Here is a 26,921-nt window from a genome sequence, read left to right on the forward strand (position 1 = left end):
TCGCCATCTCCCCTCCGTCGGCCTTTCGCCTGTATTCACTGTGCCCAAGATGGCGCCGCCGCTTCGGAGTGCGAATCAGTTTTTCATCGTCCGGCATCAAGGGTAGCTAATTCCCCTTTTCTGGCCTGCCCGGACTGCACCACTCTGATAGGACACCTATTGTGGGGTTGGTGTATGATCTACACCGCAGGATTCTGCTTGATTTCCCTGTCGCTAGCGGGAGCGCAGAAGATCACGTCTATTTGGCCATCTTACCAGGCCACGTCCCCATCTCTGTTGAAATGAATATAAAACATATTTGACAGTAATGGCTTTATGATAGGTAAGGCTTTATGGGGTTCCTTAAGGTGAGAGAGCACTTTATTGCCTAAAGGGCCACTGGCCGCGTGAAGTCAATGTAGTGTCGATAGGCTGTTCACATGGTTAATGGTTGGGTGTATTGCTGTTGGCTACCTTTCCACACATTTGGAGTACAGTTTTTCTAGGGAAAAATGTGGAAATGCAGGCTAAGACATTTGCTATTGGCTGGAAGGTCCTAATTTTTCTGTCACATAAACATGGGTAAATTGTATTTTTGTCCCGTACGCTTCCTATTTTCTGGGCATTTAGTGTAGGAAGACATTGTGGAAGCTTTAGAAGCCACATCGCCCTGGATTCCCCTGGGTCTCTAGATTTCAGAAAAACCCAAGGTTGGTAGGATTCCATGAGTACTGGGTGACACAGGCCCAAATACTGCAGCTACCTCCCATGGACAATGTGAGAATATTCTGTGATTTTTGCCAACATTTGACATTTGCAGGGCATTCTGGGTAAGAAGTAGTGTGATCCATGCAAGACAAACTACCCTGGGTTTCTGTGTGTGTCTAGTTTTCAGAAGTATCTGGCCTTGCTAGGCTTCACTAGATTCCAGGCAACCCCAGGTTGCAATACTGCAGTTAAACACATCCCCGGAACGATTGAAATTCAAATGAAAACGTGATATTTCCTTGTTGCAATTTGAAGCTTTTCTTGCTGCATGTGTTAGGCTTGCTCTCACAAGTGCACTTCCGTTTTTAATTGGTAGATGTGTGGGAACGCAGGGTGGTAGGTCTTTTTTTCACTCAGGGTCTGATAGATTTGAGAAAATATGTTATTTTAAACAAGGTTTAGTGTTTACAGGGCATTCTCTTTCAGAACAAGTATTGTGACCTATCCAAGCCACTACAATCTGGACTTCTTCTGAGGGTCCTTATACTGCATCTACCCACCCCTACAGAATGACTGAAAATCAAAGAATAATCTTGATGTTTCCATGTTGCATTTTGGGGCCTTTATTGTCCTTGGTGATGTAAGTGAAGTGCCAATTTTATAGGGATAAGTGGAGGAATTCACAGTGGTTGAACTTTTGTCAGGTTGCAGAACTTCCCTTAACAGAAATCTGAGAAAAAACTTGATGTTTCCACTTTGCGTTTTTGGCCCTTTAATGATGTGGCCAATACCCTGCAGATGCCAGAGCTTTTCCTCTAAAAAATATGAGGAAAAGCTGTGATTTTAGCCAAAGTTTGACATTTGTAGGGCATTCCAAGTAAGAAAATGTAGTGAAATCCATGCACATCACTCTGGGATCAGGTGTCTAGTTTTCAATTATTTCTGGGGCTGGTAGGTTACCTTGGATGCTGGCCAAACCACAGCTACCCCGATCCCAATAATCAGTGTAATTCAATTAATACAATCTTGACATAGCCATTGTATGTTTTAGGGCATTTCAAGGACGTGCAATTAGCCCTCTCACATGTGAAAGACTGTTTTTATTGTGAGAAGCTTGGGAATGCAGAATAGTAGAGCACTTTTTATTATCTATTGAATATCTATACATTTTTGGCTTTCAAATGTTAGTGTGCACAAAAATCACCCCCTAAATCACAAGGTATTATGGGTATTCAAATTTAGACTGGACCTAATAATCCCTAACTTTCCTTCATGCCCATTTTTCATTCATTAGATCTTACGTTATGAACTGATGCATGGTTGAAACGCAATGAATAATCATGAGTGTTGCATACTTTGGAAAGAAGTCAGAGGGATTTCACAATAAATACATTTTGTAGATCGGTTTTCACTGCAAAAACTTACAGGATAAAAACATTGTCACCAATTTTTTTTTCCTAATTGCGGTCACAACTAACAGTTTCTTTTGGAAATCCATGTGGAATCTACATAAATAACTCTTTGCGGAATTCAGAATTGTTTCTGCCTTTCAGAAATTTATAGGTTTCTGGATTCCCTCGTGGTTTTTTCACTTCCTTTCACCACAAACTGCAAGTAGATAGAAACAGCAAAAATACAAAATATTGACTACCACTTAGAAAATTGTAATTAAAGATATGTATGCATATTTGTTTACCAACTGTTCCTGAAGCCTGGAAAGAGGGTGATCTTAGCACAGCAAATATTTTGTTACTGTGATTTGTAGGGGGAAAAAAACACACACTTCCTTCCATAACATTTTCCCCCCAATTTTCTTATTAAAAATTTTACCACATTGTGGCCTTCCAGGGGAAGCCACAGACCCAAGATAATGTGTGAATCCCAAACATATGTGAACAAAGGTCTTAAAGTGTGCTGGATATGTACAGGGAAAAGAAAAACTGTTCGAAGAAAAAAAAAGTTATGAAAGCTCAAGTGCTAGGGGTCGAAGAGGATTAGTAATCTTAGCAGTCAGGTGAATGCTGAAAAATTTGAGCAGACTGACAAAGGTTAACCATAGCCTGCTTTACGAACTCTAATGTGCAGAGGTATATGTGGAGAAGACAGTATGAAATCATAGGGGGTTCGATTAGCTGAGATGTTAAAATAAGAAATGGACAATATCATTTGATATACAAGGAATGCATTGACATTAGTAGGTTTCTACAAGGTTAAGACAGCAATACCGTATATAAAGATTTCATGGAAATACTATCTATGAGTTTGGTACCTTGTTCAGTTCTTAATTTGTAACAGAATAAGTTTCAAGCCCAAAGTTTTTCCAAAAAGCCTTAGCCAATGCTATAAAAGGTTGGGGTACCGATTACCAGAGCTGCGACGTCTTAAATCCACCTCATGCCTCTTTCGTCTCTCCCTGCCTTTTATCTTACTCTTGCAGGTTCTTTTTCTTCCATACTTTCTGTCTTTCCGTTGTTCTCTTCCTCCTCCTTTCTTCCATTTGTGTTTTTTTCTCTCTTGCTGAGCATCAATAAGTGCCACTGGGCCCCACCAGCTCAAATTAAGCACCGTAATAGGTGAATATTTTAAAGTAGCACAGTTATGCTATATGTATACAAGGTTAAATAAGAGATCATGGTTGTGGCCTAGCAGTGCATGGGTTAGCAGTAGATCCATGTAACTATGCTCCAGCCAGGCCTGTAGAGAAAAAGCGCTGACTAGATACCACACTGAAGGACGAGGGATGACCCCAGGTGGCAGATGGCAACTGGGGATGTGCAGCAGTCTCACATGACTCCCCAGTGTGAATAAAGTGGATGCACTGCTTTGCTGAGTGAGCTGTACACATTAAATGGAGGAATACAGGAGTATAGCAGGTGAGATGTATGGGGATATTGGTGACATAGGAACACTCTGAGGATCGAGGAAGCCGAGGGAGCTTCAGCTGTGTGAGCAGTAAACGTTTAGACTAACAGACCAGAGTCTGGTGTTGCGAACAACCAGGGAAGCAGAAGTGTACAGGAGAAAAGAGAGCAAAATACAGACTTCGGGTCAATTCTAGAGTCGTGCTAAACTTTGATCATTCCTACACCCAGTAATAATCAGCTACAGGAGGGGAGAAATAAGCAGTCAAACCACTGCCCTGACAAACTATGAGACAGGCAACAGGTTGCCACTTTGTGAAATGGCTTCTGAGGCGGACTGTGATCCTGTGTCTCGCACAGAGGTATGTAAAACACATCTTGAGGAAGAACTGAGCAACCAGACCACAGTCTCTACGAACCTGGAGTCCATTAGTAGTTCAGCTGGTCACCAACTTGGGACAGCACACATACCTCACCAGGCGGCTCTTGGGGAAGCATAATAAAGACATGCTTGAAGGACGCTGAAAGAGCCAAGCCAACTCAGGGAGAAGCCCCTGTAAAGTATGTGAGGTGCAGTGCAGCAGATAAGGGACATGTGCACAGCTGGTTAGTGGGGGGACAAGAGTGCTCAGACTGTGTTTGGCCCTTGGCCCTCACACATTGACAATTTGTGCGGTCGGCATGGAGGAGAAAGGCTAGCTGTTCAAGACTACTACACTGTAAAGCTCCACGTTCAAGTGGTAATGCTCTCGCCTCTCGTCAGCTGATGAACAAGGAAAAGTTGTAGGGTGCTTTGGCTTCTTCTTCTTATGTTTGGAGTTGCCTGGGTGGCTCGATGACTTGGACTGCATGATGACCATGAGCTCTGTGACCACTCCCAGGACCATCCTCTCGACTGTGACCTGCATCGCTGCTGCGTCGCACGTCAAGCCGTAAGAAGCTTGAGGGATCGCTCTCAAGGCCTTCGGGTGCCACTGGTACAGGTCTTTAGGTTGTGGTCGCGCTTGAGTCAAACAAAGTGCGGATCCGTCACAGACATCTGCCAGTGACAGGCACCGCATGGCTTGAAGCCGGCCTTTCTATACGAGGTATTCCTGCCATACCAGTAGGATATTTTCAAAAGGAATTGAGAAAATGCAGAAAAAAATTAGTCAAAAAATGACTAAGGGGTAGCTCTTCCCGGCTCTGCGATGGCTGGCGGGGAAAGAAAAGGAATGGCGTTAGCACACCTGGGTGGCACCTATATAGGCACCACAAACATAATTTCCAGCGTGGAGGCCGCTAACAACACAAAACGGAGTCGAACGATGCCACATACTGGCGCGCAGTGGTACTGCTCATGAAACATTTGCCAGTGAATAATTCTAAGGTAAGGAAGGTAAGGCTAGAAGTCTATATCAGATATCACCAGTCAAGCTAGCAGTACCCTTGAAAGCTAATCAAAATAGAGAGCCTATGTAGAGTGGGAAAGAAATTTGGAACACTGCAGTTGCAGCGGGTCAGTGGTGGTGACTAGGTCAGCATAAGATTAGGACACACAAACTCTGCTAAAGTGCCTGAGGAGTCACTAGGTATCAAAGATATCAGTGGCAGCAGTTTTAAGACAGTCCTCTCAAGAATGAAGAAAATCCTTATACTTGTCACCTGGAGCTACAAAGGAGTGTTCTGCATGGCAGTGAAAATCCTCACTTGCCAGAAAGCTTTGGCATGCCTTGCTACAGATTACACTTACATTTGAAGAAAACGAGGCAGAAAGTGGCTGAGATATTTACTGTGCAGTGTTAGAATGGATACATATAGAGGAGTATAGGTAATCATGAAGTACAGCTGATGTACTGATGAATACCTGAGAATTAATAACAGTAACAGCAGCACAGACGAGAGGTAGCTAGATAGCCTAAGAATGTCAATTTTCTTGAGGTGTAAGACGATGCTGGAACACCTCTAGACTAAATCAGGCAGTAATACACCAAAGGTTAAAAAGACAGGCAACAATGGCAGGAGGGGGCCGTTGGTGCACAATCGATTGATAAAGTCTTTCTCCAAAAAACAGAAATACAAAAAGCAGCTCTAGATACCTCTTTAGTGTTCATCCGCAGACAAACATGCAAACATCCAAGCAACACAGTTAATTACGAGTACATGGGCAGTGTTTCTTAAGACATGAGGCAGGAACTTATTAGACGACTGGGAAGAAACAGTAGATAAAAGATTGAATGAACAAGAACAGATATGTGCGAAGGTGGCGCTCCTTGAATAAGAGAACATTACATTAAAACCAAAGCCGTAATTGCTCCAGATGCAACAATATTTACATACTAGATATGCCTTGGGGTGAAAAACATCAACATACAAAAGTACATATAGGATCACTTGCAAAGCATCTGGAACCAGTTGATGCACCCACTATCAGGCTTTATCATATAGACGGGGTGGCTACATCCGCTTTCAGCAAATAAGCACACATGACTACTCAAAAGGGTGCACTTCTTTGAGAAAAAGTAAATGTTTACAATACTATTGTGCTTGACAGATCAACGATGTTAACAGAAATCAGTTCCTTAAAGATTTGTCAGAAAGCAAAGGATTTCCACATTTTTCAGTGTGGAGATTAATTCATATTGTGCTTTACATGGAAAAGAAAAAGATTAGTAACGAGGAATATCACAAAGAAGTGATGCGAAGAACTTCGGAGACATAAAGAACAAAGAATAACTTCGCAAACAGTGCAGCATAGTACAAAGAAGAGAGAGGGAGGAAGAGAGAGGGAGAAACAGTCCAATATAATCATCCTGAATGCCAAAGAAGACATGCTACAACACTTGAATGTAAGCTACACTAGGGAAGTAAAAGAATTTGATGTTAAAGAACAGCGAATTAGCCAGACTAGTAAAATAATGGCATTATGGTGGTTGAGAGCCATGATTAGGACTAGGCCTCAGGAGGCGGGAGGGTGAGTGGCCTGGCTGAGGTTACTGTGTATGGGAATCACTAGACTTATTCAAACCCCTGAACATTTGGTGACAATTTGAGTAAGGTCCTAGAAGTGGAATGGTTTAAAGTGAACACATATGTGGATATGCTCAATGGAGAGACCTGAGAGGCTCAGAGACGGTGTTTGATTTGCTTCTAATCTGTATTTTAATATAGACAACAAAAGACTGTGGAAGGCATAGCTGAGTTCTAGTTGATTTGTGTATGTGTTGGGATTGTCATTCAAGGGACTAAGAAGGCAAACAAGCTTATGAATCATTAACATGAAAAACACAGGTCTTAATGCCTCAGCTAGGTAGATGGGAGTCCTAAAACTATTGAGAGACGGCAGAGCTGATATATGTCTCCTCCAAGAGACATATCTGGGGAAAAATTCATAAATACTGGTTTGAGCAACAATTTTCACAATGAGATCCAAGAAACGAGAGTTTGGCATTCTCTGTGCAAGGGTTTTCACAGGCAGATATTCTCTGTGGAAACAGATAAGAAAGGGAGTGTTATAACCTACTTAATGCATCCTCCCTATTCTTGTTCTCTGCCTTGCTGCTCAGCCAATGGTGATGTCATTGGAATGTTGAGTGTGTTTGTTCTTGAGGAGATGGCAGTTGGACCGGATGGGCAGATCAGCAAGGAGGCTGCATCTTCTAACTTATATTTGAACCTGTAACCTGATGAATAAATATATAACTTGTTTTCAACACGACCTGTCTACGAGACATATTTCATTTTAACACTGGCGACGATTTGAGAAGAACCCGCGTGTGTTACTTTAATGGATATTGGTCTATGACGTCTAAAGAAACTTCAAGGAAAAGGAACTTCATGAGAACTTACAAGCTGTGTATTTAAGGAAGCTGGCACCCCTGAGTCCCACCAGTGACCACACCATCGGTCCCCCTACCAAGTAAGTGCCAGTTTCTGTTGGACTTTACCCTCTCTTAACTGCTGTGACCCTAGAACAGATGTCCTTTGAGAGGAGTTGACTTTTGAGGACTCTACCTGTTGTGACCCAATTTGGGTGTGCCAAACTTTGCTGTATTTACTTCAACTGTGCCGGAGCTACAGTGACCTCTAGACCGGTCACTGCCAAGTTTGCCAGATTCTGCTGTACGTGTTTTTGTCTCTCCAGAAGAGTGACGCTTCCTGCTTCTTTCTGATCTTCTACTACCCTCTTGCCTTGGTAGAGGTGTTCCTGCTCTCTTACGTTTGGAGAGTGCTTTCTGTATGTTGAGTTTCCCACAAGAGTGACCCTGCTGTTTAGTGCCCCAGAAACCTTCTTGGACCTTTGACCTGCTGTTCCTGCATGTGCCTCTACCCGTGTGGACCTGATTTAACCCAGCTGTGTACCTAGTTGCACTATCAAGTACGCTATTTACTCGATGCTGGTGGGAGTCTCTAAACATGTGACGTGTCTTATCTACGTGCTGTGATGCTGGTTACCAAGCAAATGTCCAATTGCTGAGTGTGAACTTGTGAAGTGTGCAATTTAATAGGTTTTTTTACTCTTCTCTGACTGCCCTTTACATTTGCCAGTTCAACAGCCTCTCAATGGTTTGAAAATGAAGGCACACGCTATTCTCATCTCGCGCGCAGCCTTACCTACACCTTTTGTCTCCATGGATCCTCGTGATGCTGCCTCTAGATGCCACATGCACAGACGTGCCTTGAGCCACCCGGCTCTAATCTGCAGCGTGCCGCAATTTTAAGATTGGAACTTGTGTTCTACATACTTTCATGAAGTTTCCAGCATTGCCAACCACGTTTTTTTTTATTTTGTCAAGTTCAATAAAGTTCAACCAGGAACGTTGTAGTATTCCTTCCTCTCCAGTTCGTGTCTTCGTTGGGCAAGATTTCAGCAGTTCCAGTTTCCTTTGTGAGATGCGGGCCATTTTCTAGTTTTTAAAGCAAGGTACTGTTTCATTCAGTTTTGTTTTCCTAATTCATCGAACCTGCTTCTGTTAAGACTGTACCTATTGTGTGCCTTTTTCTTACTCTGTCTTTGGAGCATGCAGAGGGTGTCATCACACTTATTGATCTATGGTGACACGCACACCTGATGTACTCATTACATGTTAATTCAGCATGTTATATTACTGTGTTCCTTTATCTGAAAAGTGGAAAGTGCATTTGTTTTTATCTCACCCATACTTGATTTATACTGTAAGTTTGCATAATGTATTCTTTATTTTATGCTTAAAATGCTTAACATGCAATCTTCAAGCATTTTACAGTGTTTCTTTAAATTTGAGTTCTGTTTGTACTTGGTTCTGTTTAAGCTTACTGGAGCTGAGCTTTTGTCTTCTGTGTCATAGGGAGATGTGTTCCCCTATTACAGTGTTGATGTTGATATTCTGTTTCTCAGGGAGGAGTGTTCCCCTATAGGGAGGTAGTTTCCCCTATTACATTTTGTTCCTTACGTTTTGTTCATTTTCTAAGGGAGGTATATTCCCCTATAAGGAGGTGTGTTCACCTATTACTGTGAGTTCCTCTATTACGGCCTTATCTGTTTTTCATGGAGGAGTGTTCCCCTATAGGGAGGTAGTTTCCCCTATATTGTTTTGTTCAGTTTTTTAAAGGGAGGTGTATTCCCCTATAGGGAGGTGTGTTACCCTATTACTGTGAGTTTGTGGGTGGCAAGTACCCAGCTATTAGTTTCTCTAAGGGAGGGGGATGGAGCTCTCCTGCCATGAGTTGTGTAAGTGCAGTAGGGGGGTTTGTAATCCCTAGTCCTGCCATAAATTGTGTAAGTGCAGTAGGGGGGTTTGGAATCCCTAGTCCTGCCATGAGTTTTTTTTCCGAGTTTGGATAGTTATGTAATTTGTGATTAATTTATTGGACATGTCATATGGAGGTCTTATCATCTTTCATACATTTGTTTTTCTTTAATCATTTATAAGGGGGAAGATGTGTTATAACCTACTTGTTGGTTAATGCATCCTCCCTATTCATGTCATTGGAATGTTGAGTGTGTTTGTGCTTGAGGAGATGGCAGTTGGAGCTGATGGGCAGAGCAGCAAGCAGGCTGCTCCTGGTGGGGCATATTATGGATCTTCCCATCATCTTGTAACTTATATTTGAACCTGTAACCTGAAGAATAAACCTATAACTTGTTTTCTACATGACCTGTCTACGAGACATCTTTTATTTTAACAAGGAAATTACTCATTTTGGTCATATAAGGGGTCACATGAAAATACACTGTGGCATTGAATCGGAAAAAGCAGGAATCCATTTAAGAAGTACTTGGATGGAGCTGATTATTGAGGAGATTTAAAAATTGTAATGGGTTGGGTGAAGACAGAGCACAAGCTAGAACAGATGATGCAGGCTATCTGGGCTGACGTCACTGGGCTTGGGAGATACTTTATGTGGAAGGAGATGCATTATAAAACCATTCATTACACAAACTGCTCAGCTTTCAATGGACTTATGCACAACTTGTTCCAACAATTTTACAGTGTTTTTGGGACAGGTTGGGGGATACAAGCTAAAAGCATAGCACAATATTAGACCACTGTCCAACTGATGCATTTGATGGTAAAGATGGATATTGATTTCATGTGTGAGGTCATGAGCAGCCATTGAAGTGTCATTTGATATGGTGTACACCGCCTACCATGTGTAGCAATTTCAGTGGTTTTTGTAACCATAGGGGGCATGAACATTATTTTTAAGTTAATTTATGTTTTATGAACAAATGTTAATTTTATCTGCCAAAAATGTATCAATAGTTTACCTCTTACTAACTTTCTATGTCAATAATTCTTATTTTATGATATACTGCACACAGCCACATCCCATTCAAACCAATTGTGCACAGACTTTGGCCATATGCAGCATCAATCAATCAATCAATCAGGGATTTATAGAGCGTGTTACTCACCGTGAGGGTCTCAAAGAGCTGGGGTGAGCAGCTCCGGATCAGTCGAAGAGCCAGGTCTTGAGGCTCTTCCTGAAAGTGTGCAGAGTAGGGGAGCTTCTGATGTTGACTGGGAGCTCGTTCCAAGCCTTTGCTGCAACGTAGGCGAAGGCTCTTCTGCCTGCTCTGGTTCTGTGGATGTGTGGGGTCTCTGCCAAAGGCGAGGTTGGCGGAGCGGAGGTTCCTTTTGGGTATGTGGAAGGATACTCTCTTGTTGAGGTATTTGGGTCCAATGTTGTGGAGTGATTTGAAGGCGTGGGTGAGTAGCTTGAAGGTTACTCTCTTCTCGACAGGGAGCCAATGGAGATCTCGTAGGTGCTGGGTCATGTGCTTGTGTCGTGGGGTTCCGAGGACGAGTCTGGCTGCGGTGTTCTGGATGGTGTGGAGCTTGTGTAGCAGGGTTCTGTTGATTCCAGCGTACAGGGCATTGCCATAGTCCAGTCTGATGGTTATGAGTGCATGGGTGATGGTCTTTCTGCATTTGTGGGGATCCACTTGAAGGTCTTGCCGAGGATGCGGAGGGTGTTGAAGCAGGTGGAGGTGACTGCGTTGATCTGGCGGCTCATAGAGAGAGAGGAGTCTAGGATGATGCCAAGGTTTTGGGCATGGTCTTTTGGAGTAGCAGGGTTTCTGAGGGTGGAAGGCCACCAGGTGTTGTCCCAGGCGGTGGAGGATGGGTCCCAGGATGAGGACCTCTGTCTTCTCTGAGTTGAGCTTCAGGCAGCTGTCATCAATCCAGGCTGTGACATCCTTCATTCCTTCCTGGAAGCGGAGTCTGGTGTCTTCAGGATTTTTCATGAGGGAGAGGATGAGCTGGGTGTCGTCGTAGTAGGATACTATGCTGAGCCCATGCTGTCTGAAGGTGGCGGCGAGCGGGGCCATGTAGATGTTGAAAAGAGTGGGGTACTCCGCAGTTGATCTCTGTGGGTTCAGAGAGAAATGGTGGGAGTCTGATCCTTTGGGTCCTGCCGGTGAGAAAGAAGCAGATCCAGTCGAGGGCAATTCCTTGTATACAGGCGTCGTGGAGTCTGGCAGCGAGCATGCGGTGTTGATGCAGCGTGGAATTTCAAATCCTCCCTTCGTCACAGACCAAATATCACACTAACGTTTTCACTCAGTACATTCATTGGTAGGGCCCATAACACCAACACTCACACTTCATTGGTCTGCTCTTACGGGAGAGATAAGTGTTCCAAACGCTGATGTGAAAAGAATATCTTATAACCTAAAGGAATTTTATTTACATAAACATACACCAAATATCTTTAATCCAGCACATCTTAATCCTAAACCTCGAGATATTCCTTCCACTTAGCCGATGGATCAAATTAGTTTGAGTTGGAAAAGTGATTTTAATCCTCTTTCATTTATATTCAAATCTTAATCTATTCCTTCTCAAAAAATAACCCAACACATTTGCTTGTTAATCAATATTGTTTATCTAATTAATGCAAATTTTAATAAAATGTTAATCAAACCACAAAACACCATATTTACCTAATCTGGCTATTAGTCGTCCTCTAAGTCAATCAAGTCGTCATGCAGCACGCTACAGTCCCAAAATTGGGTCTGGACCATAAGCGTGTACGCATCAATCAATGCCCCTCAGATTGAGAGTCCTCAGTTCATCAGGAAAATGGGAAGCAATTCAGTCTGTCAAAGATTCAGGGAAACAGCTGTCCTGCAGTGTCACCGTCCTCTCCGTCAGCATAACGTCAGGAAAAAGGAAAAGGTCCGCCACAACTCACTATTCTACCATCTTTTTATAATAAAAGTAATGACAAAATGTAACGAAAGTCAGTTTTGGGCACTTCTGATTGGTTGGTTAAGATCATCCGTTTCGGTCTCCCATAGTCTATGATGTCACTCCATCAGACATGATCCATCCGGTTGTCAAAAGTTGTCCATTGTTAAAGCTCTTCACAAAAGTCCAGTCGTGACCTTGTTTGGGTACAGGCTGTGTAGGTCATCTTGAGGCCACTTGTTCAGGAGCCTTTGACATGCGCACTTGGTCTGAAACCTCGTGGAATGGTAGCTGTCTCGTCGTGTACGTTGGTCGGCCATTTTGTCATAGGCCCAATCGGTCAACTTAAGTGAAACAAACACAAAAAGTAATTAAAACTTGGAAATAACAAATAAAATGTTTAACCCTCACTAATTCCCCTATGTGTGTGTAATTATCTAGCATAATGGCGACATTAAAAGCGTTTATATTCACCCAATGATGTCATCTGGTGCAACTTACAATTACGTCACAAAAGCAACATATATCATGCAATGTTCTATTCTTCTAGTATTAGTATGCGTTCGTATATTAGTTTACAAATTATTTTAGCCATGCAAAATGCAAATCCCACGTGTAATTCATACATTAGTAAGGTTGGTTAGGTACCACTCAAAACACATTAATATTATTACAATTAATAGATTATTCTAATTAGTATGAACATGCAGAAATGGGAGGGTATACAAAATGTTGTACTACCCGCTCCATCAGTGTGAGACGGTGTTGAAGGCTGCGGAGAGGTCTAGTAGGATGAGGGCTGCAGCATACTATGGGCACAGCTTCTAGCCTGTGACAACACCCTGCATCAGCTGCTGTCCCACCCAAACCAACTGGCCATGATGATATGGTCATACCATGTGCCAAGAATCATACCACTAACCAGCTGTCCCAGGTCGCCAGCATGGTGCAGCAACCTGTGCGCACAGGCAGGGTCAGATCCTAGATCGTGCATCTTAGCCCAGGCTCTATCTCTCCAAACCAGCAGTGCACAGCAACCTGTATGTTTCCTCTTTTTTTCAGCCACAGAGACCATGACAATCTATTGTGGGCCTGGATTCAAGGTTCTATATTTGAGGATTTGGGCATATATTCAGCTATGGATTTGAGGATATACATTGAGGAATCCAGGTGTGAATCCAGTGACGAAAATGGGTGCAGAATCTTCCCTCTGAAACACCACCACATTCTCCCTGGGGCCAAGAGATGCTCCTCCGGCCCCTTATGTGTTCCCTGGAACATTTGTCCAGGATGAAGGCTTCGGTGCATCCTTTCTTGTAATGGCACCTGCAACAAAACTTTTTGCAGCTGCTCAAAGGATTTAAGGGTCTGCATTTAACCAATAGGGAAAATGTCTCTCATCCAATAAAACTCCTTTATTTTTTGCATGATGACAACCCAAATATAACCATATGTATAAAATCTTCTGACCTTCCTTGACCCATGTTATAATAGTTGTTTTGCAAAATATGCTGAATGGATTTTCACAAAATCAAAAATAAATCTCAATCTGGATGTGGCTGCTTCACCTCTTCTAAGATTCGTGCAAATCTATCCAGCATTTCTTTTAGTGGTTAGGGTTAGCGTAAGGTATGGTGTAAGAGATGATGTATAGTAGGGTGTACTATTTAGGGTTATTGTAGGAGTATGGGTTAGGTTTAAGATGGGGTACAATTTAGGAGCAGGATTTGTATTTGAGTAGGCAGGCAGTGGTGTACGGGAAGGCGTTATGTTTAGAGTAAAAGTAAAGTTATTAATAGGATAGCCACGTGCAAACTGAAGCTGGTACGACGGGGGCATTGCCTTGCCCGATATCCGGGCATATTACTGGGCCTCCTAGCTGACGACAATCAATCAGTGGCTTCACATGCCTGGCACTGACCCAGCATACCGCCTAGACAAGGTAACTCGGGGAATAAATAGAGTGCTCTACAACAAAAGGAAAACAACGGGGCTGATAGGACCGACAGCACACACAATTTATGTATGGCACACAGTGACGTGACACCTCGGATGGGTCGATAAACTCACACAACACACCCCACTGTGGGACACCGGTAGGTTAGGTACCCTGGGAAAAAGCAAAGGGTTTCAGAAGTGGGTCCTGATAAGGATCTCCCGGCTGGGGGATCTATGGAAGGAGGGTAAGGTGGTCATCTTTGCTTACCTGAAGGAGCACTACGAAATGGCTCCTGGAGAAAAGTTTTGATATATGCAGGTTAAGGATGCACTAGAAGCAGCAATTCCAGCAGCGGACATACTCCCTGAATCGTCCCCCTTAGAAGACCAACAACTGACAAGAAGGCGATCTCCCTTACGTACCGGAAAATTATTAATAATCAGACGGACCCCCCAGACACGACTCCGGGATATCTGGAAGGCAGAGGTTGGAGAATTGGATGACCCAGACTGGCAGGACGCGATCGCATCGCCTAGAGAGGTAGTGGTCTCCTCGAGAATGCGTCTCATCCAACTAAAAGTACTGCATAGGACCTACTACACGAGAGTGACAATGCACAAGATAGGCAGAGCCTCCGACCCGCACTGTTTACGCCGATGTGAAGAGTTAGGCACATTTTACCATACTCTGTGGGAGTGTCCGGGGATAACATCATATAGGACAGCAGTAATGGATACTATCACAGAGGTTAGTGAAAACATAGTTCCGCTTGCTCCCAAGTGCTGCCTCGTAAACATATGGGAACCAACGGACCTCAACCATGCAGATAGACCATGCAGATAGACAGTGGGCAACAACGGGGATGATGGTAGCTAAACGAAATATTGCTCAGAAATGGGGGGCAGCGCAAGCTCCAATCCTGAAAGAGTGGTGTAGAGACATGGACATGATCATGGTGGCCGAAAAAGCTACATATATTCATAGAGGGTGCCCCAAGAAATGGGGGAGAGTGTGGGGCAAATGGAATGAATATAGAGGCCATATATGTACCCCTCCGGCCGTAGACCATGGCTCAGACGATGAGGCAAATAGGCAAAGCTGTGTAATCTGTACATCACTGTATATGTTATTGTTCGATGAGATGTTGTCAACATACTTTCTCCTCTATACGGAATGTACAGCAGATCTTATGTTAAATAAAATGTTTAAAAAAAAAAAAAAATAGGACTAGGGTTACAGTTAGGGAAACGTATGGGGTTATGGTTAAATCAGGTTTCAAATTTTTAATATGGTTAGAGTAATGGAAACTTTTAAGGATATTGTAAGAAGAAGGTTCTGAAAGATAGCACAGAAAATATCATTGAGTGGTTTCCAAAACAGGGAAGTGACAACACAGTGTAAAGAAAAAACTGTAATGGTTAAGCAGAGAGTAACAGGTTAAGGGTCAATGTATGTCTATGTACAAGTCACACACATAAAGGAAAGAACTAGAAGTTTTTGTAATTTCCAGAAACATGCATATCAGCCACAACAGTTTAACCTCTAGTTTTTATTTACTTTGCTTCTATTTTGGTTTTACATACAACCACAAACTGAGGACACTGGAATAAAAATAAAATAATGTTATCTTTAACCAACATGGCATTCATGTAAGATGCTCTTATGCTTAATCCACTTTTATTCATCCTTGTTGCCAATTTGAAGGCTTTTCCTCCTTCATCCCAACAATAATATAATTGTATATCTCTGGTTGTGTATCAATTTTCCCTTTGTGCACACTTGTTGGCAGCAACGGTGCTGAATGGTGATGGAGACATGAGTACTGTTGTCTCTTCTGCTTTATCCCCTTCTCCATTCCCTGTCTTTCTTACCTTGGATTGACTAGGGTTGTTCCTGATATGGTAGTGTAATTTTTCAAGGATACGTCGGCCTGCCTCCCAGTATGTTGGTATCATCAGTCTTCTTGCTGGTTAATTTTTTTGGGGGGGTAGAGGGAGAAGGATTCTGTCTTGTGGTGCCTTCCTGTGCTTGCTTCACAGTCATGTTTGGGGACTAGTGGGAGCAGGAGGTGAGGGTGTTTGATGTAACATGTGATTTTAGTTCCACCTTTGGGGCTGCCTTTGGGGCTGCCTTGGGCACAAATTAGGAGTGTCTGCTCTCCTTCCAATAGTTGTGTAAAATTACCCCCTGTAAATGTTTTTCGATTTTGTCCATGCTTCCCAAATTACGTAGAGAAATCTTGCGCCTTAGGCAGTCATCTGTTAAATATATCTTCTTCTAGCCCAGCAGCTGTTGGATACTTCAGTCACCTTTACTGGGCAGTGAGTATGGGTGGGGGGTATCAGTGGAGCAGCCAGGGTTTTTTTAGAGTGGTCAAATAATGCAGGTGTTTTGTAAGTTGAGCTCGGGTACATTGGAGTCCCCATGCACAAACAAAGTCATATTTTTGATTGACTGTGAATATTGTGGGGACACAGGTGTCTTGAAGTGGAGGATGAAAATGGACCAGTCTGAAGGTTGAGGACTGGTTGGCGGCCACAAGTCATTGATCTTCTAGTCTGCAACACGAGGTTCCTCTATTGTTCTGCTGGCTTTCTCATCTTGTAGCCCCTTCTCTTTCTCGGCATTTTCCACAGGGGTTCAATTCTCTCCTCCAGTTTATTCTTAACGCAATGTGGGCACACTTGGACGTCTGCCATGCTACACATAATTATTTCTGGATTTGAATAGTACCTCGCTTTGCTCTGTCGCCTTGCACCTCTGAGGGTTTTGATCTGCCTCCTGCATGACTCACTCTTCAGCTTGCACAGGCATTAGAACTCACAGCAGCAAATAACTTGAGTACAGTGGCAATTTTGTAGTCCACAATGACAATGATTGTAGTAACAGTTGCTGTTCTGGATGACTATATATTCCCTCCGAGACCAACCACCGTCTAGCAGTTGCTTTGACAATGGATATTTATGCTGGTATCCATATGCCACTGTTATCGGGATTAGCCACCTGTAGCATTATCAGGGTCTCACATGTCCATCGAAGAACCCAGCGATATTTAGGATACATCTTTTTGGGTCCCTTGGTGCATGCCTTTTATCGTTGATAGATCTCAGCCCTATGACCTTCGGAAGAACCAATTAGAACTTTCCCCAGCCAGCTATGTTCCACATTTAGTCTCTTTTTCATTTTAGAATCATTCTTGCAGACTTCTATTTCTCTTTGAGTGGTGTGCAGATATATTTATACCATGGCTCCTGTTTTGGGCAGAGAGCTACTATTGTATATCTTCAGCGTTGTTCACCCTATCCAACATGGCCCCCACAGGAGCTTACCCTCTAGACTTACGGTCTCACTGTGCGTCAGACGGGTTATGTGATTCCCTGCAGCATTCTGGGAACTGTGGAACACATATTTTGCGATACCAGGATTAAAATGGTCGGATACGAACATGGAAGACGCCACATTCCCCTGATCGTAAGATTGTGATACCCCACCTTTGAAATCCGAGAGGTAGGTTTTGTGAGGGTTTTTTTCTGTTAGCAATGGGTGTCCATATTCTTTTCACTGGGTTTTACCGGCTCGTGCCTTTGTCTGAGCGATGATTGAAAAATGCGAAAAAATGTTTGCTCACTAAGTTAAATCATTTACTAAGTCACGAGCAGGATTACTTAAAGAGGCTCACAATATTAAATATGAAATTTAGAAAGAGAAAGGAAACTGCGGCTACCCAGCGAGACGGGCTGTGATCGATCAGCACAAGACAAACGCCCAGACTGCAATCATTACAAGACGCAAGCAGTTTCCCTCACGATCTCAGATAGTGAGCCCTCAGTTCTAAGACGTTCGGCGTGTGTGGCCCCGCACCCGGGTCTATCCGATTCGGGGGGAAAAGGGTTCCTCCTGATTTGTTTAGTCACCAGCCTTGAATCTTTCAACCACTAGACGTGATAATGGGCCTTTGAAGATTCCCAGATACTCAGCCTAATACTTCAAAGAATATTTGGTATACGTCCCCATTGAATTGGACCCTGGATTAATACCAGGCTTTCGAATTATTCTGAGTCACTCAGGTTGCCCCTTCGGTCCTGATGAAGACCCGCACGGCCAAGGGTTAAAATTCCGCAAGGCCCTCAAGACGGGTCGAAACGTCGACGCTCCTCCCTTAATCGCCTGGGACACAAAAAACCTCCCCCCTTTTTTCGTGCCAGACCATTAATTGGTTTTCTTCTAAATTACATAAATGTATTTTGTAATTTGAATTGTGGCCAGGCTATTTCTCAATTGTAATTTGACGGTGAATTATAACCGATTTATTTTGTGAATTCAAAAAGTTTTCCATTACTATATTCCATCTCTCTCTGTCTCACCAATTCACCCTCTAGCACCTCTTGCCTTTTGCACGTTCCCTCAGGAGCAACCTTATGTGTTTTTATTGTTAAAACATTGTAATCAAAATACGTTCTAAGTAATAAATGTATAGTAACCTATGTACTGGATGTTGCCCCCCTTTTTTCCTTTCTCTTTCTAAATTTCATATTTAATATTGTGAGCCTCTTTAAGTAATCGTGCTCGTGACTTAGTAAATGATTTAACTTAGTGAGCAAACATTTTTTCGCATTTTTCAATCATTGGTTCAGGACCATTGTTTTTTGTACTAATTCTGCGCCCAGGTCATTGACTACTGGGATACCCCATTTTTGTAATGGCTTTGTCTGAGCGATGACATAACGTTTCAGCTCAGAAGGTTATAGACCATCTATGTGTCGGCGTTACTCTGGTTGGCACGCCCTTCCTGGCAACATACTTGTTTTGCTTAGCGTTGCTCTGGCCATTTAATTGGCAGAGCACTGACCTTTTCTTAGATAGAAGACTCAGCTATCTATTGATAGTAGACTGCAATTTATTTGATCGCACTGTTTTGCAGATGATGGGTTAAGGTTCTAACCCGAAAACTAGGAGAATCGATGCTCTGCACCCCTGGATCCATATCAATGAATGACTTCTTAAGCCTTTAATTCTTCAGATAATGACATTGCCAGGTGGTGTCATTCTTCGTTTGATGAAGGCATTGTAATTCTCTCTGAAATCTTGGTATTTGTATACAACGGGTGTTCTTTGACCGACACCAGCTGAGGTTTACTTCCTCTTCTCTTTTTGTATTTGAAAAACAAAACAAAATAAAAACAGTGGTTGGAGGCTGCAACATAGTGTATTTCCTCTATCCTCTATATATTAGACTCCAGAGAGGAACCCTGCTCTGATTTAAGGGCGGCCAGTCAGGAGCCAGGTATCTACTTTTTAAAAGAGACACCACTCTATCTGGTGGAGAGAAGAGCTCCTCTCTTCTGGGGATATAAGGTACCCGATTCTCACTATAGATTTTCTGAAAGAGTCACGTCTTTATCTGATGACCACGTGTGCCTGCAAGTAGATTATCTTTCTGTCACAATCTCTTTTCTTGGAACTTTGGAGCACTGTAGAAATGGGTTATAAGGTTCTCTCTATTTTACTTCTTGTGTACTCCACATTTATTTTTATTTTTTTGGTTTTTATCTTCATCATTTCTGGACATAGTGTCTGCTGGAGTCTAGGTATATACATAGATATTTATATTCTTATGATATTTATTTGTACTTTTAGATTTCCCTCAGGATACTCCCCTGGTTACTCCCTCAGTAGAGTTGTCTAGCGTCCTGAAGAAGGTGTGACCTGGATTGTGGGTCTATACCGAAACGCGGGTCTGCGCATCATTGAGACCACAAGACATGATTATCAGTAAACCTAATGGACTATGTTGAATGACCATGGTGCTTGAAAGAAATCGATTATATATATGTATTAAATAGCCGAGGATTGTTAAATCTTTCATTTGTGCAGCATTTATGGATTGCTAGTATCTACAGGCAATCAATGTCTTATGCGTCTATGGTTTCTTTGATATATGAAAAGGTTTTTCTGCTGAATGAATGTGATATGAATGTTATGGTTGGTGAGCTGGAGTACCAGTGGGGGTTTTGTTACTATTATCTCTGTGGGTTCAGTTATATCTGCAGTGTTTATTGATGGACTTATGTTATGCCCTGCAATGCGAAATGTATGAACTTAAGGTTATTTATAGGACTACAATAAATGATATCTATGTTTGAATCAGAAAATCTTTTTTGATTTTTGTCTTAAGCACTGTTGAAAGTCTATGTATATACACCATGACTCCTAGATGACTTGATCAGCATCTACCAAGACACAGCTAGATAGTCCACTAATTGATTTGATCAGGCAGTCCATTGAGCTATTTTGTGTATACTCCTAAGGAGGAAACGAGGGGAGGGAGGGTGTAGAGGATCACAAGACTTCAAGGGTGAAGAGGTGACCGAGGGGAAGGAGAAATGCTACCCGCTTGTGTCAAGGAAGAAAAAACGAGTCTGACAAGGAAAAATAAAGAGCTGCTACAACAGCTGCAAGGCAGGAGATGGTGGGTTCGACACTGAGTCCTGCTCTAGTAAAGAGTGAGGTAGTCACCTGTCTGATGCCAAAGCTCCTTTGATGGATGAAAACTTGTTGCCTTACAGAACAAGTTACTTACCTTCGGTAACGATGTATCTGTAAGAAACATTAGTTAGTTAGATTCCTCACCTTAGAATATCCCCAGGCGTCAGACTGGATCCGGAAGATTTTTCGTCAGCAATACCCCTTGCGCGTCGCTAGGCGTCGTCTGCAGCTCCGCGTCCGTCGTCGGCGTCGTGCGCCGGAATGACATCGTCGGAGTACTTAGACGCCACCCTCGCGCGCTGACGTCAGTTCTTGTACATAGCTTTCCGCGCCAGGAACGCAGAGCCATGCAAAGACCGACACTGGTGCCAAAAAGAAAATCTAGGGGCCTGAAAAGGATAACCTTAACCCTAGATGTCAGTTCGCAGAACGGGGAGGATGGGTGGGTCGGTGAAGAATCTAACTAACTAATGTTTCTTACAGATACGTTACCGAAGGTAAGTAACTTGTTCATCTGAAAGAAACACGTTAGTTAGATTCCTCACCTTAGAATAGATACCCAAGCAATACCATCCCCGGTGGTGGGTCTGCGAACCAAGATCACACCAGAAAGTCCTGGAGGACAGAACGGCCAAAGAAGCCATCCCTCCAGACTTGGCTGTCAAGGCAATAATGTCTGGCAAACGTGTGTAGCGAAGCCCACGTCGCCGCCTGACAGATGTCCTGCAAAGGGACACCCCATCCCAAAGCAGTAGTAGCCGCTGTGGCCAGAGTAGAATTGGCGCGCAGCCCAACAGGAGGGTCCTTTTTCGCCAAGGAGTAACAAATTTTGATGCACAAAACGACCCACCGAGAGATGGTCCGTTTGTGCACAGCTTTCCCCTTCTGAGCACCCACGTATCCAACGAAAAGTTGGTCGTCCACCCGGAACTGCTTTGTGCGGTCCAAATAAAAGGAGAGCGCACGTTTTGGGTCCAGACGGTGGAGCCTCTCTTCCTCTTTGGAAGGATGCGGAAAGAAGGTGGGCAAGGTGACAGACTGCCCAAGATGAAATGGAGTCACCACTTTCGGAAGAAAAGAGGGACGAGGCCGAAGGACAACCTTGTCCGGATGAACAGAGAGAAAAGGAGGCTTTGAAGATAAAGCCTGGAGCTCACTCACCCGTCTAGCCGAGGTGATGGCTACCAGAAAAGCAGTCTTAAGCCTCAGCAGACGAAGAGGACAATTATGAAGAGGCTCAAAGGGAGCACACATGAGAAATGTGAGAACAAGATTCAAGTCCCACTGAGGCATTATAAAAGGGACAGGAGGGAACGTGTGAGTAATGCCCTTTAGAAAGCGCGTAACTACAGGGGACTTGAAAAGAGAAGGCTGATCAGGAAGCCGCAAGAAGGCAGAGATGGCAGCAAGATAACCTTTCAGGGTGCCCAGGGCAGAGCCCTGCCGGGCCAAAGAAAGAAGAAACAGTAGAACCTCAGAAAGAGGGGCGGAAAGGGGATCCACAGCCTTTGCTGTGCACCATGCCACAAATTTGTTCCACCGGCAGGCGTATACCGTCTTTGTGGAGGGACGCCTGGCTGCCAGAATGATATCACAGACTTCAGGAGGCAAGTCAAATGGCATCAACTGCCGCCGCTCAATCTCCACGCATGGAGGTGGAGGCTGGACAGGTTCGGGTGGAGGACCGTCCCCTGCTGCTGCGACAGAAGATCTCCCGAAGGGGCAGACGCATCGGAGGATCGGTCAACATACTGAGTAGCTCGGGATACCAGTACCTTCTTGCCCAATCCGGAGCCACCAAGATGACTTCGGCCCGGTCGTGCCTGATCTTCTTCAGCACTCTGGGCAGAAGTGGTATAGGCGGAAAGGCGTACAACAGACCGCAACTCCACTCGTGACGAAAAGCGTCGCCGAGCGAGTGCCGCCTTGGAAATTCCAACGCGCAGAACTGCTGACATTGCGCGTTCTCTTTGGTGGTGAATAGATCTAACCAAGGCTCTCCCCACTGCTGAAAGAAACCTTGCGCCACTTCGGAGATCAGACGCCATTCGTGATCCATCATGCACCGGCGGCTGAGTTCGTCTGCTCTGGCGTTCAGAGAGCCCGCCAGATGTTGAACCACTAGGGTGACGCCCTGGTGTTCCAGCCACGTCCAGAGGCGCAGAGCCTCCTGACAAAGGGTCCACGACCCCACCCCGCCCTGTTTGTTGCAATACCACATGGCGGTGGTGTTGTCCGTGAACACCTGCACGACACTTCCCCTGACAGAGGGAAGGAAGGCTTTCAGTGCAAGTCGGATCGCTCTCAACTCCAACAGGTTGATGTGGAGACGAGACTCCGCCGGAGACCAGAGGCCTCTGATCTCCGCCTCTCCCATATGGCCACCCCATCCCAGGAGGGACGCATCCGTCACTACGACATGCTCCGGTTGGGGAAGGGAGAGGCTCTTGCCCTTGACCCAATCGCGGTCCGTGAGCCACCACTGCAACTGCTGTGCAGTGCCCTCCGAGATCAAGACATGGTCGGACAGGTTGCCGTGATGCTGGGCCCACTGAAACTTCATGTCCCACTGCAGAGCCCGCATGCGCCGCCTGGCGTGATGCACTAGTAGGATGCAGGAGGCCATCAGCCCCAGAAGCCGCAACACTAGCCTGACCGAAACCCAGGATAGAGGCCGAAAGATGGGAATCAGGGCCTGTATATCCCGGACCCGCTGTTCCGGCGGATAGACCCGGAACTGCGCCGAATCGAGAACCGCTCCGATGAAGAGGAGCTTTTGAGAGGGACTCAAGTGTGACTTCGGCACGTTGATGGAAAATCCCAGCAAATGCAGGAGATCCGCCGTAGTCTGGAGGTGGGAGACGACTGTCTGGGGCGAGCCCGCCTTCAACAACCAGTCGTCGAGATAGGGGAAGACTGGAACCCACCGTGAACCGCAGGTAACGCCGGTGGGCCGGCAGGACGGGGATGTGGAAATATGCGTCCTGCAAGTCCAACGCTACCATCCAGTCTCCAGGGTCTAGGGCAGCTAGAACCTGAGCCAAAGTTAACATCTTGAACCTTTCCTTCCGGACGAAGGCATTGACGTTCCGGAGGTCCAAGATAGGGCGTAGGCCCCCTTTGCCCTTCTTGGGAACCAGAAAGTAGTGGGAATAACCTGCTACACTGCTTAAAGTAACAGCTTCCCATATTCTTCTACATCTTGGAAATCAGTGTGAACACTGCAGGTTGCTGGTTACACCCAGGAAATATGCTGTATCCCACAGGGGTAGATGACTCGGGGGCTAGGGGACTCGGGTTCAGCTATCCAGCAAGAAAGATAAGCCTCATTTAAAATTTTGAGCAGGTAGCATTTGCCAAAGATTACACCTTTTCAGAACTGCATACATTTAGTCTCATCAGTCAGCTAATCTGCTTCCCTAAAACCCATTAACGGTTGGAGAGCCAACAAGTAAAGGAAAACGCCATAAAAATAAAATATTGTCTTTGTACTTCTTCAACAAATATAGACAACGTAAATGGGTTTTCTATATAACATAATTTTATTAAAATAGAATTTAATACTATACGCAGAAACTGGCCAGACAGATACATAAAGCAACGGTAAACATAGTTATTGAGAGGATTTTGAGCAATTAGGTTTGCTAAAAATGTATATCTCTGTGCCTATGAAAACAACTATTACAAATTAAATTAAATTAAATTAACATCTAAACACCTAATCCAAATGTTTCTTCCTAAACCTGCAAATTACTTGAAAAGTTGCTGTAATGTGTTCGTAATTTCACTGCTGAATGCTTATATTTTCCAAGAAAATGTGTTCCAGCCCTCTCTGTGTATTCAATGCAATACACCAGCACAGCAAAAGTCTGGAAGTCTTGTTATTTTAGCTCTCTCCACTAAGTTAATTCTAGTTCAAGTTATTCCTGTAGTCACTACTTTCATTTCGTGTGAGCATTTAGATTAATAAGGACAGTTACGTTAAGTGGGCATGTCTCAACAATAACATCTTTTTCATTATTCCAATTCTTCTTAACACGTTTTATTAATTTCTAATCCAGTATTCATACACGACTGCACACTTGAGAGCTTTATTCTAAAAAAAGGTTCAGGCTTTGAAATGGAACATATGCATACACATTCTGAACAGGGATTCATTCATGGAATTATTATACACTTTACCTAGGAGTTTTGTTAGATGGGGCACTATTTGATAACACACCCTTGTACTCTAACTAAAAGAATAACATTGAGAACATTAAACTTGACTTCTCAGATGTTACACGAGTATATGATTTCAGAAAAAAATCTGCTTAACATTGTAAATTCAATGATATTTATATAATATCTTTAATTTATTATGTGATGATATTTCACATGAACATAAAGTATACATATTATGAGTTTATTCATTAATGTTTTCCCCAACCAGACATAAAACAATCGATGTGTACTTTTATCAGGTATCAACTGGATAGAAAATTCAAGTGCAATGAAGAGTCAATTTGATGTGCCAAAACCAAATACATTTCCATAAGTACTAAGTTTTCGTTGAAAGGAAAGTTTTGGCTTATACAAAATAAATATTAACTGCATAATTTTCCTAATGTAAAATCATTACTAGGCAAAATCACATCTGTGGTGTTAAGTAAAGATTGGAAAATTGGAACAGAATCCAGAAAAAGACTTACACCTAAAAGTTCAGCCCCCTAAAAAAACAAAATGCAACAAAAGTAACCATTAAAAATATTTTAGCTTTTCCAGTTGTGTCTTACATTCTTAATTTGTTTCATGGAATGAATTACATGACTTAGCTAATTTTGCGCGAGACAAATTATGGGTTACCGAACAAAAAATTCATGTCACTTTTACCGTTCATAGTAAAAATAACCATGTGTTTCTAGAATATATATTTTAAGCCATAGCTCAATAACTGCAAACATTGTAACACTGCAAAAAGCTAAATGTACAGTAGAAATTGATGTGGTATTTTAAATCTATGCATCCCTGCACTGATTGCTTTGCACAGAGGTGTGCTTGGAAAATATTTAAACCTGTTTTTTGAAGTGTGAATTAAGATGTCTAAAGAAATCCCCTCGGGATGTGGAAGACGGCGGGAAAACTGCTTGACAGAATTCGCAGACTCCTGAATCGTTCAGCTCGGATTCTACATATCCCGGTGCTAGTCGCAAGTCGTCGTCTTTGTCGGGATATGGCTTCCAGTAAGCCTGCAGGATAAAAGAGATCTTCATTACATGCGAATAACCATAAACTGTCATATGTGTCAAAAAATAAACTTAACAGAGAAATATATCGCACCAATGTATTGAGATATGCACCTCTAATATTTAGAGAGAACAGGAGCATTCCAATAACAACAATGTATTTTGCAAATGGTGTTAATCTTAAGAAGCAAGAAGTCATCGAAGAAACAGTGCTCAGATTCTTTAGGTTACAGTTTTATACTCTTAGGACAGCAGTGGAATAGCCAATGACCAGTGCACACAGCCGCACATTTTACATTGAATTACCAACAACATCTTCCACTGAAGATTTTGTCTTTGTAAGTAATCCGAACAAGATAACTGCTAAGGATGTGCTGTCACACCATTTTAGAAACTGGGCCACTGTCCTTGTCTCAGAAACTATCTCAGTTTCCATCTCTTGGAAGAGGGTGGCAAGTTTTTATTTTTACTTTGCAAGAATGGGCTAGCTCCATGCTCCCAAACAAAACATCTCAGCACCAACTTTATACCCTGTGTAAATTACACCTATGCCTAATTTGCATATACACATCGGGTTTCTTGAGTTATATGTCCCTAGAGGCCAACTAAAGTAAAAGAGTACGTGGGCATGCACAAGATTCATAAAAAGAGCTTTTTGGCCACCAGCGTATACCTAGAATTGGAAAGAAAAAGCTTACATTTATCCTGGATGAAAAAAGTGCCACCATTCAATAAAGGATGTCTTTGTTTAACAAACAGAAAAGCATAATTGTATCCCCGCACTCTCCCAGGTGAAATTCCTCACTGGTGAGCACCGCCTCCGAATATGTTCATATACCATTACGAAGTATTTTTTCATTGTTTATTAAAATTCTTATTGCAAAAATAGTGCTTACAGTTTACATCTCACACACACGCTCACAAACACACTCAAATCATGCATATTTTACTCATGGTGGATGTAATTCTATGGGGGGGAAATTGCATTTTGTGAACCATCACTATTTTGTCCACAATAATGTCAGTACCACATGCCTTCTTTTTTTAATGACGCGGAGCTCATTCA

General features: G+C 43.3%; 1 protein-coding gene across 5 annotated transcripts in view; it reads right to left on the minus strand.

Annotated features, from left to right (window-relative positions):
* Positions 1-24,153: 24,153 nt before the first annotated feature.
* TANK (TRAF family member associated NFKB activator) overlaps positions 24,154-26,921 on the minus strand; it is a 299,318-nt gene continuing 296,550 nt past the window's right edge. For all 5 annotated transcript variants that reach the window (XM_085645450.1, XM_085645446.1, XM_085645448.1 and 2 more), the window contains one exon: positions 24,154-25,858. In XM_085645450.1, coding sequence (XP_085501576.1) covers positions 25,679-25,858 — 180 coding nt within the window. In that variant the 3' untranslated portion in view covers positions 24,154-25,678. The remainder of the gene's footprint in view (positions 25,859-26,921) is intronic.

The sequence above is a fragment of the Triturus cristatus genome, chromosome 3_1, assembly GCF_964204655.1.
Source record: "Triturus cristatus chromosome 3_1, aTriCri1.1, whole genome shotgun sequence".
Taxonomy (NCBI): Eukaryota; Metazoa; Chordata; class Amphibia; order Caudata; family Salamandridae; genus Triturus; species Triturus cristatus.